The sequence below is a fragment of the Coregonus clupeaformis genome, chromosome 27, assembly GCF_020615455.1.
Source record: "Coregonus clupeaformis isolate EN_2021a chromosome 27, ASM2061545v1, whole genome shotgun sequence".
Lineage (NCBI taxonomy): Eukaryota > Metazoa > Chordata > Actinopteri > Salmoniformes > Salmonidae > Coregonus > Coregonus clupeaformis.
Genome location: NC_059218.1, coordinates 43,175,627 through 43,190,295, shown reverse-complemented (window position 1 = coordinate 43,190,295; position 14,669 = coordinate 43,175,627). Strand labels below are relative to the sequence as shown.

Sequence of the window (14,669 nt, the reverse complement as noted above, 5' to 3'; positions counted from 1 at the left end):
TTGATTTAGTCAAGACAGGGAGACAGGTACTATTTAATCATATTAGATGATAAATAACCAAGGCAGCTATTAGTCTACTATAGTGCGATTCGGTTTGGTTGGTTGCGATCTCTCCCTCCCTGCTCCGTGTCACTCCCTCCCTCCCCGCCTACTAGAGCGCCACCTCTCTCTCCCGCCTCTCGGGCCTTATCAGCTCCGCTTAATAAAGTAGCTTAACAATTTTTTTCTTCTGCTGCTTCCCTCACTCGGATCGGAACGGGTCTGGATCCGACCAGGTCTTTACGGAACGGGTGTAGTTGTCCTCGGGTCCGTTCGGAACAGGTCTCAAAATTGATTAATTTTATTTATGCATATATCGGGTCCGGGTGGGAAAGCCCCAGGTCCAGTTCCTCTCATTTGTCTATCACTAGCAGCACCAACTCACTGAAAAAACAAAAAATATGCACTCACTAACTTGTAAGTCGCTCTGGATAAGAGCGTCTGCTAAATGACTAAAATGTTAAATGTAAACGTGTTGTGATTCTTACGTTGTCCAGGGCCGAGGAGATCATCTCCTCCTCACTGTGGGACTGCAACTGAACCACCATCACACCACTGTCAAAGATACGCAACCTGGAGAGAGAGAGAGGGGAAGAAGGGAGAGGGGGGATGGAGGGGAAGGAAGGGAGAGGGGGGATGGAGGGGAAGGAAGGGAGGGAGGGAGGGAGGGAGGGAGGGAGGGAGGGAGGGAGGGAGGGAGGGAGGGAGGGGAGAGAGAAGATAAAAAGGGGGGAAAGAGAAGGGAGGAGGAAAAAGAGTTAGCAGGAAAATGAATTGTAACAGGGAGTTGGTAGAGTAACACAGTGAGGATCGTAGAAGACAGTTTTCCTCAGCGAGGTCTGTTGCTTTAACACTAGATCAGGTTTTCATTTTAAGCAAGTTAAGTAGAAGGACCAGGGATGTGTCCCAAATGGTACCCTATCCACTATATAGTGCACTAGGGGCCATGGTCTAAAGTAGTGCACTATATAGGGAATAGGGTGGCATTTCGGAGTTCTCTGTTTTCTTTTGAATCTTTGGGAAGGGACGGGAAGTGACACGGCCACAGGAAACAGCCTCCAACAACAGGAAGTCAAACAGGAAGAGCTCGGCCGATTCCTCTATGACACACATATGCACAAACAGACACACACTCAAACACACACTGACCTCAGTGGTAGCTTCAGCGACTCAAACATCTTACAGGCATTCACCAAATCCTCTGGAGATAGCAACTAGGAGGAGGAGGAGAGAGGAGGAGAGAGGAGGGGAGAGGAGGAGTGAGGAGGAAAGAGAACGGGAGAGAAGGAGAGAGAAGGAGAGAGGAGGAGGAAAAGAGGAGAGAGAAGGAGAGAGGAGAGAGAAGGGGAGAGGAGGAGAGACGAGGGGAGAGGAGGAGAGAGGAGGGGAGAGGAGGAAAGAGAACGGGAGAGAAGGAGAGAGGAGGAGGAAAAGAGGAGAGAGGAGGAGAGAGGAGGAGGAAAAGAGGAGAGAGAAGGAGAGAGGAGGGGAGAGAAGGAGAGAGAGAGGGGAGAAGGAGAGAGGAGGGGAGAGAAGGAGAGACGAGGAGAGAGAAGGAGGAAAAGAGGGGAGAGGAGGAGAGAGGAGGGGAGAGGAGGAAAGAGAACGGGAGAGAAGAAGGGAAGAGAAGGGGAGAGAAGGAGAGAGGAGGAGAGAGAAGGGGAAAGAAGGAGAGAGAAGGGGAGAGGAGGAAAGAGAAGGAGAGAGGAGGGGAGAGAAGGAGAGAAGGAGAGAGGAGGGGAGAGAAGGAGAGAAGAGGGGAGAGAAGGAGAGAAGGAGAGAGGAGGGGAGAGAAGGAGAGACGAGGAGAGAGAAGGGGGAAAAGAGGGGAGAGGAGGAGGAAAAGAGGAGAGAGAAGGAGAGAGGAGGAGAGAGGAGGGGAGAGAAGGAGAGACGAGAAGAGAGAAGGGGGAAAAGAGGGGAGAGAAGGAGAGAGAAGGAGGAAAAGAGGGGAGAGGAGGAGAGAGGAGGAGGAAAAGAGGAGAGAGAAGGAGAGAGGAGGAGGAAAAGAGGAGAGAGAAGGAGGAAGAATAGGGAGGTTTATTATGAACAAAAATATAAAACAAAACAATTTCAAAAGATTTTACTGAGTTACAGTTCATATAAGGACATCAGTCAATTGAAATACATTCATTAGGCCCTAATCTATGGATTTCACATGACTGGGAATACAGATATGCATCTGTTGGTCACAGATACCTTTAAAAAGAAAGTAGGGGCATGGATCAGAAAACCAGTCAGTATCTGGTGTGACCATTTGCCTCATGCAGCGCGACACATCTCCTTCACATACAGTTGATAAGGCTGTTGATTGTGGCCTGTGGAATGTTGTTCCGAAGTTGCTGATATTGGCGGGAACTGGAACAGGCTGTCATACACATAAATCCAGAGCATCCCAAACATGCTTAATGGATGACGTCTGGTGAGTATGCAGGCCATTTTCAGTTTCCAGGAAGTGCGTACAGATCCTTGCAACACGGGGACGTTCATTACCATGCTGAAACATGAGGTGATGGCGGTGGATGAATGGCACGACAATGGGCCTCAGGATCTCATCACGGTATCTCTGTGCATTCAAAATTGCCATCAATAAAATGCAATTGTGTTCGTTGTCTGTAGCTTATGCCTGCTCATACCATAGCCCCACCGCCACCACGGGGCACTCTGTTCACAACGTTGACATCAGCAAATCGCTCGCCCACACAATGCCACACAATGCCGTCTGCCATCTGCCCGCTCGTATCCAGAGCGACTTACAAATTAGTAGAAGTGTTGTTTTTATAGCTTACACTATAATTAGCAGGAAAACCTTTTGTCATGATTGACTTTAGATGCTGTAGAACTTTAGCCAGCTTAACTAAGATTGAGGGGACCACTGTATTTTTAGCTAGCTAATATTAGCATTGCTAGCTATTGTTTATGAACTTTGCTAGTCACAATAACGGCAACATTCCCATCGCTCTAAAGTAAATTTGACGACATCATAATATGGCAAAGTTGTTTCCTACTAATTATTTGCCTGCTTTAGCAATGTCATCGTATTTCCATGCCACTGTAAGTTAGTGTAATTTAGAAGAGTGACATTAGCCTCTGAGGTGCAACCCAGGTCTAGGGCACAAATAAATATTGGATGCAGCTATGGTGGTGCTAGCTGACTCAGCGTACTAACTAGTAGCAACAAACTCAAACCAGCCCAGGGCCATAGCAAAACATGTTAAAATTGGTTGCATAGTGTAACGGCGTCACCGGCCTGAATCTAATCCAATCCGGAGCCAGTCAGTCTACATCTGTAAAACACAGAATTAGCTTTTCCAAACGAGATGACGTTATTTCTCGAGCTGTGTTTATAACTGAGGGGATGATGACAATGGTTGACCCTGTTTTTCTGTCAGACAAAGTTCCCAGTTGGCTGCCAGACTGATCCCCTGGTCATGAACTGGACCTACCAGAAGGAGCAGAGGTGGGTATCATAACATTTTTCACAGCTCGTCAGGCAAGACTTCAGAATAAAAGTATGTCATGCGACACAAGTACCCTTGTGACACCTCCCCCGTTGTTGCTCGACTCCTATGAAAAAGGACACGCCTGCTGCAGATGTTCGAGAGATGTCCAGTTTGCAGCCGAACATGCAGTATAGAGAAGACCAGCGAGGTCTGACCAGCCGTCTGCATGGTGCTGATGAGGACCTCCGTATGGAGCCAGATACCTGCCAAAAAGGTTGAACGTACGTATCGTTAGGATCGTAAGAAAATCCAAAAGTAAATTGTTAGGATCGTAAGAAAATCCATACGTAAATTGTTAGGATCGTAAGAAAATCCATACGTAAATTGTTAGGATCGTAAGAAAATCCATACGTAAATTGTTAGGATCGTAAGAAAAGCCATGCGTGAAACATGAAACGTAAACGTTAAAATAGATCTATAAAACGTACAAACCCGATGTTACGACTATGAACGAACATTTACACGTTCAATTCATACTTTACGTCTCCCTTCACTCGGTTACAGATCTTTTTTATGCGTACAAACTTTCTTCAGCAATGTGGCAAAGGACAATGAACCGAACGTAGCTAGTCAAAGTTAGCTAGTCAATCAAACCAACTCTAGCCCAGACGTTAAAGAGTTGCTTTTGCAGCTTCCGGTTTTCATTTCCAAAATAAAAGTCTAGAGCTTGTTTTAGAACTACATTCAATACGGACTTTTATACCAGTAGATGGAGTAGTAAAGGCTTCAGCAAATGACTTGTGTGAGAATGATAAAGACACAGAAGAGCCTTGTCTAGAATAACCGCCTGAGCTGCAACATAGAAAGGAAATATGATTTAGGCCAGGCCTATTACGCTATCTAAATAGGCCATGCTGTTGTGGGTTATTTAAACGGCCTATGGGGCTACTGTGGTGATCACGTAATCTAATGAATCACGGACTGTAGGCCTCATATTAGGCATTTGTGACTGTTGTATTTGTGAATTCCACTCTGTCTGTAGGCTTGTTATAGCCAGTTGCGTTGCACAACCCCCATCACGCAGAGGCTATATCCATATCAATACACGAGAAAACAAAATATTGATTAAATGATTGGCTGTAACCTGTCCTGAGCGAAATAGCCAAGGGGTCCCAAATGGTCAATAATAATAATAATATGCCATTTAGCAGACGCTTTTTATCCGAAGCGACTTACAGTCATGCGTGCATAATTGTTTTTTGTGTATGGGTGGTCCCGGGGATCGAACCCACTACCTTGGCGTTACAGGCGCCGTGCTCTACCAGCTGAGCTACAGAGGACCACGAGACTCAATACTATCTATAGCCTTTTCTTAGTGCCAGATCTGTTTTTCCCCATCAGCCACTGCACCTGCTTCTTCAACTGTTTGGTTTAAAATGTATTTAGAGGCTGGTCTTCGAGGCCTGTGAGCTACGGGCTCTTGTTAAGGGGAGCCTATAATACAAACAGTTCTTAAATTATTATTATTATTCTAGATTGATAGACTAAATGCCTACAAGTTGAAGGCCTATTTTATTTTTTATTTTGGATAGGCCTAAATTAAAACATTGAATTATTAAAGTGACAGGCTAAAGAACTTTGGAGAATTTAGATAATTTTGAATACACACATGGATTAAAATATTTGTGTTGTTGTTGATAAGACTGTTCTATTCTTTTTGATTTAGTTCCTATTGTAACTGAAATGACTGAATGGATGACCTACTGACTGAAAGATGAATTAAAATGTTCAAATATGTTGGAATGATGAGTTGCAGAGCATGCTCTGCACTTTATTTGGCTAGTAGGCAAATAGGCCTACAGTGGCTTGCGAAAGTATTCACCCCCCTTGGCATTTTTCCTATTTTGTTGCCTTACAACCTGGAATTAAAATGGATTTTTAGGGGGGGTTGTATCATTTGATTTACACAACATGCCTACCACTTTGAAGACGCAAAACATTTTTTATTGTGAAACAAACAAGAAATAAGACAAAAAAACAGAAAACTCGAGCGTCCATTACTATTCACCCCCCCCAAAATCAATACTTTGTAGAGCCACCTTTTGCAGCAATTACAGCTGCAAGTCTCTTGGGGTATGTCTCTATAAGCTTGGCACATCTAGCCACTGGGATCTTTTCCCATTCTTCAAGGCAAAACTGCTCCCGCTCCTTCAAGTTGGATGGGTTCCGCTGGTGTACAGCTATCTTTAAGTCATACCACACATTCTCAATTGGGTTGAGGTCTGGGCTTTGACTAGGCCATTCCAATACATTTAAATGTTTCCCCTTAAACCACTCAAGTGTTGCTTTAGCAGTATGCTTAGGGTCATTGTCCTGCTGGAAGGTGAACCTCCATCCCAGTCTCAAATCTCTGGAAGAGTGAAACAGGTTTCCCTCAAGAATTTCCCTGTATTTAGTGCCATCCATCATTACTTCAATTCTGACCAGTTTCCCAGTCCCTGCCGATGAAAAACATCCCCACAGCATGATGCTGCCACCACCATGCTTCACTGTGGGGATGGTGTTCTCGGGGTGATGAGATATATTGGGTTTGGCCAGACATAGCGTTTTCCTTGATGGCCAAAAAGCTAAATTTTAGTCTCATCTGACCAGAGTACCTTCTTCCATATGTTTGGGGAGTCTCCAACATGCCTTTTGGTGAACACCAAACGTGTTTGCTTATTTCTTTCTTTAAGCAATGGCTTTTTTCTGGCCACTCCTCCATAAAGCCCAGCTCTGTGGAGTGTACGGCTTAAAGTGGTCCTATGGAGAGATACTCCAATCTCCGCTATGGAGCTTTGCAGCTCCTTCAGGGTTATCTTTGGTCACTTTGTTGCCTCTCTGATTAATGCCCTCCTTGCCTTGTCCGTCAGTTTTGGTGGGCGGAACCTCTTTTGGCAGGTTAGTTGTGGTGCCATATTCTTTCCATTGTTTAATAATATATTTAATGGTGCTCCGTGGGGTGTTCAAAGTATTGGATATTTTTTTATAACCCAACCCTGATCTGTACTTCTCCACAACTTTGTCCCTGACCTGTTTGGAGAGCTCCTTGGTCTTCATGGTGCCGCTTGCTTAGTGGTGTTGCAGACTCTGGGGCCTTTCAGAACAGGTGTATATATACTGAGATCATGTGACAGATCATGTGACACTTAGAGTGCACACAGGTGGACTTTATTTAACTAATTATGTGACTTCTGAAGGTAATTGGTTGCACCAGATCTTATTTAGGGTCTTCATAGCAAAGGGGGTGAATACATATGCACTCACCACTTTTCCATTATTTATTCTTTAGCATTATTTGAAACAAGTTATTTTTTTCATTTCACTTCACCAATTTGGACTATTTTGTGTATGTCCATTACATGAAATCCAAATAAAAATCCATTTAAATTACAGGTTGTAATGCAACAAAATAGGAAAAACGCCAAGGGGGATGAATACTTTTGCAAGGCACTGTACATTAGGGTATAATGACTAGGGCTGCATGCCTTCAGAAGGGCATCTTCTGAGACCGAGAGGTGTTTTTCCGAAGGCGCATGGTGCTGTGGTGCTGCATGGAGATCACAAGCTCTTCAACTGGGCAGCGGCGTCGCGATGGCTGGAATAGCCAGTACGGAGACTAGCTAAGACCACTGCAACAGAGTCATTGTAAAGTGTGAGAATAAGCTTATGCCAGACTCAGCCTACGTTTAACCTCTCCCATGTTCATGTCAAATTATTTTAAATTCATATGAACCCCCTCCTACAGAATCCGCTTTGGCAAAGCCCAGAGAATGGGATGGTGCAATATTGAATTAGTCATATTTTGATAAGCTGCATGCATGGGGATGTCCACGTCACCCAGAGATATGCCCACGCTGTAGAGATACACGTAGTGGACTGAAACGTACATTTTTACATTTACATTTTAGTCATTTAGCAGAGCGACTTACAGTTAGTGAGTGCATACATTTTCATACATAACTTCACTGCTGTAGGCATAATACAGCTAGTGCTATCTAGACTTGCGCTGGCAAACAAATCCATTACATTAGCTACCTAAAATGTGAAGTAAACTCAACTGAGGAGTAATAGAGAATGGAGACTTTTAACTTGAAAACGTGCAGGACACCTCTTTTTGTTTTCACTGACTTCCATTTTTCTATACGGTGTTATGCTAGCACTCCTCACAGGCCGTTTGCTGTATGTTTGTTTTGTTGGTGAGATGAAACTGCCCAAAAAAAACTCTGAAAGGTATTATCGTACGTCAGAATTGCAACACATGATTTGCTCGAGCCTAAAACGTTAGTCCCTAATCGTAACATGGTGTTTGTACGTTCGCAGATGAAATTTCACGTTTACGTTTCATGTTTCACGCATTGATTTTCTTACGATCCTAACGCTACGTACGTTCAACCTTTTTGGCAGGTATCTGGCTCCATACAGGGGGCCCTCATCAGCATCATGCAGACATGCCCTTTCTGTGAGCGTTCCTATGAATGGAACAGTCAGCCACATGTTGGCAAGTATCCGCCCAGCGACCTTCACCTGTCAGCGATAACAGTGTTCACAGGCTCATCATTTGTCCAAATACAGAAGGTAACCCACTTCATTACTTTGATACAGTTGATAACAATACTGTGAAACATCATTTATGTAAACTGACAATCATTTTCTACTTCTTAGCTGCATATAATGTCCAGGGCATAACCTAGCCTGGTGGAACCAGCCTGATCACTGTGTTCACCATATAATGTCCAGGGCATAACCTAGCCTGGTGGAACCAGCCTGATAACTGTGTTCACCATATAATGTCCAGGGCATAACCTAGCCTGGTGGAACCAGCCTGATCACTGTGTTCACCATATAATGTCCAGGGCATAACCTAGCCTGGTGGAACCAGCCTGATCACTGTGTTTACCATATAATGTCCAGGGCATAACCTAGCCTGGGGGAACCAGCCTGATCACTGTGTTCACCATATAATGTCCAGGGCATAACCTAGCCTGGTGGAACCAGCCTGATCACTGTGTTCACCATATAATGTCCAGGGCATAACCTAGCCCGGTGGAACCAGCCTGATCACTGTGTTCACCATATAATGTCCAGGGCATAACCTAGCCTGGTGGAACCAGCCTGATCACTGTGTTACCATATAATGTCCAGGGCATAACCTAGCCTGGTGGAACCAGCCTGATCACTGTGTTCCCATATAATGTCCAGGACATAACCTAGCCTGGTGGAACCAGCCTGATCACTGTGTTCCCATATAATGTCCAGGACATAACCTAGCCTGGTGGAACCAGCCTGATCACTGTGTTCACCATATAATATCCAGGGCATAACCTAACCTGGTGGAACCAGCCTGATCACTGTGTCACCATATAATGTCCAGGGCATAACCTAGCACGGTGGAACCAGCCTGATCACTGTGTTCACCATATAATGAACACAGGTCCTGGTCCAGGCACTTGTCATCTCCCATCTGGACTACTGCAACTCGCTGTTGGCTGGCCTCCCTGCCTGTGCCATTAAACCCCTACAACTCATCCAGAATGCCGCAGCCCGTCTGGTGTTCAACCTTCCCAAGTTCTCTCACGTCACCCCCCTCCTCCGCACACTCCACTGGCTTCCAGTTGAAGCTCGCATCCGCTACAAGACCATGGTGCTTGCCTATGGAGCAGTGAGGGGAACGGGCACCTCTGTACCTTCAGGCTCTGATCAGTCCCTACACCCAAACGAGGGCATTGCGTTCATCCACCTCTGGCCTGCTGGCTCCCTTCCTCTGCGGAAGCATAGCTCCCGCTCAGCCCAGTCAAAACTATTAGCTGCTCTGGCACCCCAATGGTGGAACAAGCTCCCTCACGACGCCAGGACAGCGGAGTCACTCACCACCTTCCGGAGACATTTGAAACCCCACCTCTTTAAGGAATACCTGGGATAGGATAAAGTATTCCTTCTAACCCCCCAAATTGTAAAGTGGTTATCCCACTGGCTATAGGGTGAAACGCACCAATTTGTGAGTCGCTCTGGCTAAGAGCGTCTGCTAAATGACGTTAATGTGCCCTTGAGCAAGGCACTTAACCCTAATTGCTCCTGTAAGTCGCTCTGGATAAGAGCGTCTGCTAAATGACTAAAATGTAAATGTAAATGTAATAATGTCCAGGGCATAACCTAGCCTGGTGGAACCAGCCTGATCACTGTGTTCACCATATAATGTCCAGGGCATAACCTAGCCTGGGGGAACCAGCCTGATCACGGTGTTACCATATAATGTCCAGGGTATAACCTAGCCTGGTAGAACCAGCCTGATCACTGTGTCACCATATAATGTCCAGGGCATAACCTAGCCTGGTGGAACCAGCCTGATCACTGTGTTCACCATATAATGTCCAGGGCATAACCTAGCCCGGTGGAACCAGCCTGATCACTGTGTTCACCATATAATGTCCAGGGCATAACCTAGCCTGGTGGAACCAGCCTGATCACTGTGTTTACCATATAATGTCCAGGGCATAACCTAGCCTGGGGGAACCAGCCTGATCACTGTGTTCACCATATAATGTCCAGGGTATAACCTAGCCTGGTGGAACCAGCCTGATCACTGTGTTCACCATATAATGTCCAGGGTATAACCTAGCCTGGTGGAACCAGCCTGATCACTGTGTTCACCATATAATGTCCAGGGCATAACCTAGCCTGGTGGAACCAGCCTGATCACTGTGTTTACCATATAATGTCCAGGGCATAACCTAGCCTGGTGGAACCAGCCTGATCACTGTGTTACCATATAATGTCCAGGACATAACCTAGCCTGGTGGAACCAGCCTGATCACTGTGTTCACCATATAATGTCCAGGGCATAACCTAGCCTGGGGGAACCAGCCTGATCACTGTGTTCACCATATAATGTCCAGGGCATAACCTAGCCTGGTGTAACCAGCCTGATCACTGTGTTACCATATAATGTCCAGGGTATAACCTAGCCTGGTGGAACCAGCCTGATCACTGTGTTCCCATATAATGTCCAGGGCATAACCTAGCCTGGTGGAACCAGCCTGATCACTGTGTTTACCATATAATGTCCAGGGCATAACCTAGCCTGGGGGAACCAGCCTGATCACTGTGTTCACCATATAATGTCCAGGGTATAACCTAGCCTGGTGGAACCAGCCTGATCACTGTGTTCACCATATAATGTCCAGGGCATAACCTAGCCTGGTGGAACCAGCCTGATCACTGTGTTTACCATATAATGTCCAGGGCATAACCTAGCCTGGTGGAACCAGCCTGATCACTGTGTTCACCATATAATGTCCAGGGCATAACCTAGCCTGGTGGAACCAGCCTGATCACTGTGTTCACCATATAATGTCCAGGGCATAACCTAGCCTGGGGGAACCAGCCTGATCACTGTGTTCACCATATAATGTCCAGGGCATAACCTAGCCTGGTGGAACCAGCCTGATCACTGTGTTCCCATATAATGTCCAGGGCATAACCTAGCCTGGTGGAACCAGCCTGATCACTGTGTTCACCATATAATGTCCAGGGCATAACCTAGCCTGGTGGAACCAGCCTGATCACTGTGTTCACCATATAATGTCCAGGGCATAACCTAGCCTGGGGGAACCAGCCTGATCACTGTGTTCACCATATAATGTCCAGGGCATAACCTAGCCTGGTGGAACCAGCCTGATCACTGTGTTCCCATATAATGTCCAGGGCATAACCTAGCCTGGTGGAACCAGCCTGATCACTGTGTTACCATATAATGTCCAGGGCATAACCTAGCCTGGGGGAACCAGCCTGATCACTGTGTTCACCATATAATGTCCAGGGTATAACCTAGCCTGGGGGAACCAGCCTGATCACTGTGTTCACCATATAATGTCCAGGGCATAACCTAGCCTGGTGGAACCAGCCTGATCACTGTGTTTACCATATAATGTTAAATCATAACCACCATTGATAATGGAATCAGTGATGTGTGTGTGACCGACCAGTATCTCTGAGCTGATCTACAATGCTATGCCCATCAACGGGGCTCTGGCAAAGACCTCACCTCTTGCCTGCTCACCAACGGTCGTCAATGGGGAGAACTGAATTAGGTCAAATTAAGTAGAATTAGACAGGTTTAGTCTGACTTCTTCAAACTTCAACATAGTACCTGTTAGTGTGGCAGATATTACCAATCCTAATAGAACAGAGACTATGTGTGTATGTGTAGTGTATGTATAGTGTATTCTCCTTTCCCCCTTCTGATAACCAGGTGGCGAATCGCATCTCTGCATGTCTGGCAGACATATCAGTGTGGATGACGGATCACCACCTCAAGCTGAACCTCGGCAAGACGGAGCTGCTCTTCCTCCCGGGGAAGGACTGCCCGCTCCATGATCTCGCCATCACGGTTGACAACTCCGTTGTGTCCTCCTCCCAGAGTGCGAAGAGCCTTGGCATGACCCTGGACAACACCCTGTCGTTCTCCGCTAACATCAAGGCGGTGACCCGATCCTGTAGGTTCATGCTCTACAACATTCGGAGAGTACGACCCTGCCTTACACAGGAAGCGGCACAGGTCCTAATCCAGGCACTTGTCATCTCCCGTCTGGATTACTGCAACTCGCTGTTGGCTGGGCTCCCAGCCTGTGCCATTAAACCCCTACAACTCATCCAGAATGCCGCAGCCCGTCTGGTGTTCAACCTTCCCAAGTTCTCTCACGTCACCCCGCTCCTCCGCACACTCCACTGGCTTCCAGTTGAAGCTTGCATCCGTTACAAGACCATGGTGCTTGCCTACGGAGCAGTGAGGGGAACGGCACCTCCGTACCTTCAGGCTCTGATCAGTCCCTACACCCAAACGAGGGCATTGCGTTCATCCACCTCTGGCCTGCTGGCTCCCCTTCCTCTGCGGAAGCATAGTTCCCGCTCAGCCCAGTCAAAACTGTTCACTGCTCTGGCACCCCAATGGTGGAACAAGCTCCCCCACGACGCCAGGACAGCGGAGTCACTCACCACCTTCCGGAGACATTTGAAACCCCACCTCTTTAAGGAACACCTGGGATAGGATAAAGTAATCCTTCTAACCCCCCCCTGATCGCCTGGTCAGTGTGTGTCTCTGATCGCCTGGTCAGCTCACCTCCATTCCCCTAGCTCTGTTGACCAGACAGTAGACTTCAGTCAGGACCATCATCCCACCACGCTCCTACACAGGGACAGGGACAGGGAGAGACAGGGACAGAGAGAGACAGGGACAGAGACAGACATATTTAACCTACAAGAAGGCCAAATCTACACTGGAGTTGATTACCAATAAGACATTTAAAGTTCTGGAGTGGCGTAGTGATCAACAACTAACTTGACAGAGCGTGAAGAATTTTTTAAAAAGAATAATGGACAAATACTGTACAGTCCGTGTGGAACGCTCTTAGATTTACCCAGAAAGACTCACAGCTGTAATTGCTGTCAAAGGTGTTTCTAACATGTATACTTACAGTATCTAATCGAGATATATTAGCGTTTTATTTTTCATTAATACATACATTTTTACATTACTTTTTCTTCCACTTTCACATTGTGTAGATCGTTGACAAAAAATGACAATTAAATACATGTTAATCCCACTTTGTAACACAAAATGTGAACGCTTATGATTTTCACTGGACTATCCACCAGAGTATATGGTGAAAACTCTTCATGTTTAACCTAAGGTCGATGTCCGTGCCCCCGCGGAAATGTAATTAGCGTAATACATAAATCCCCATCAAAATCCATCCGTTTAAACTAGAGATATGTTTTTTTTTGCATTGGAATGCGTCTCAATCCACCACATCCTCCGATGTCACACTTCCTGCGGTGAAAGGTGGCAGAGCTAGAGCGGTATTTGTCAGACCATGAGACATCCCCAAAAATCGGTCTTCTCACAAAATAGGCTGTAGCGTCACAAAATACGTCTGTAGCGTCGGAGCGGTTTGGCCTACAAAACTATCGAGACGATGAGACTCTCACGAACACAATGGTGTTCTCCGTTTTCCTCTACGACCCCCAAAAGCATCTTGGGATTGGTCTGAAGACGGTACAGACGATCTGCCAACTTCTGTCTTTAGCATCCGAACAGTTTGGGCTTCACATTAATACGTCTCTCACGAACATGTCGGTTGTTTTGTTTAGTGCCAAAAATAAGGGATTAAATACAAGTTAAAAAAAAAAAAGTTTCCTGATCTTTCATCTCTCTCAGATATAGGACAGACACTTCAGAACTAACTTCCTTTAGATTTTTTTTAGGGGGGACTATCTGTTGTTCCATGTAGTGAATCTGTTATTCAATGTGTTTGTATGGGCTAATAGCAGTAAGGACTATCTGTTGTTCCATGTAGTGAATCTGTTATTCAACGTGTTTGTATGGGCTAATAGCAGTAAGGACTATCTGTTGTTCCATGTAGTGAATCTGTTATTCAACGTGTTTGTATGGGCTAATAGCAGTAAGGACTATCTGTTGTTCCATGTAGTGAATCTGTTATTCAATGTGTTTGTATGGGCTAATAGCAGTAAGGACTATCTGTTGTTCCATGTAGTGAATCTGTTATTCAATGTGTTTGTATGGGCTAATAGCAGTAAGGACTATCTGTTGTTCCATGTAGTGAATCTGTTATTCAATGTGTTTGTATGGGCTAATAGCAGTAAGGACTATCTGTTGTTCCATGTAGTGAATCTGTTATTCAACGTGTTTGTATGGGCTAATAGCAGTAAGGACTATCTGTTGTTCCATGTAGTGAATCTGTTATTCAATGTGTTTGTATGGGCTAATAGCAGTAAGGACTATCTGTTGTTCCATGTAGTGAATCTGTTATTCAATGTGTTTGTATGGGCTAATAGCAGTAAGGACTATCTGTTGTTCCATGTAGTGAATCTGTTATTCAATGTGTTTGTATGGGCTAATAGCAGTAAGGACTATCTGTTGTTCCATGTAGTGAATATGTTATTCAATGCGTTTGTATGGGCTAATAGCAGTAAAGGCCAAAAAAAATTGGGATAAAATTTATATTTTTATACTTAAAAAGGGACTTAAAATTCTAAATCAAATAGCAAAACGATCCTTGGTATGACCTTCTTAAAACAATTCCATATAGCTTAGTAGACCCCACCAGCTTAGACTGTTATGGGTTAAAG

At 45.5% G+C, this 14,669-nt stretch overlaps 1 protein-coding gene across 1 annotated transcript in view; it reads right to left on the bottom strand.

The window, feature by feature from the left end:
* Positions 1-14,669, bottom strand: part of vps36 (vacuolar protein sorting 36 homolog) — a 61,592-nt gene that overhangs the window by 7,632 nt on the left and 39,291 nt on the right. Inside the window, exons 10-12 of the mRNA XM_041851501.1 lie at positions 12,640-12,705; positions 1,189-1,253; positions 528-612 (exon numbers count right to left, since the gene is read on the bottom strand). Of these exons, the coding sequence (XP_041707435.1) occupies positions 528-612; positions 1,189-1,253; positions 12,640-12,705 (216 nt within the window). The remainder of the gene's footprint in view (positions 1-527; positions 613-1,188; positions 1,254-12,639; positions 12,706-14,669) is intronic.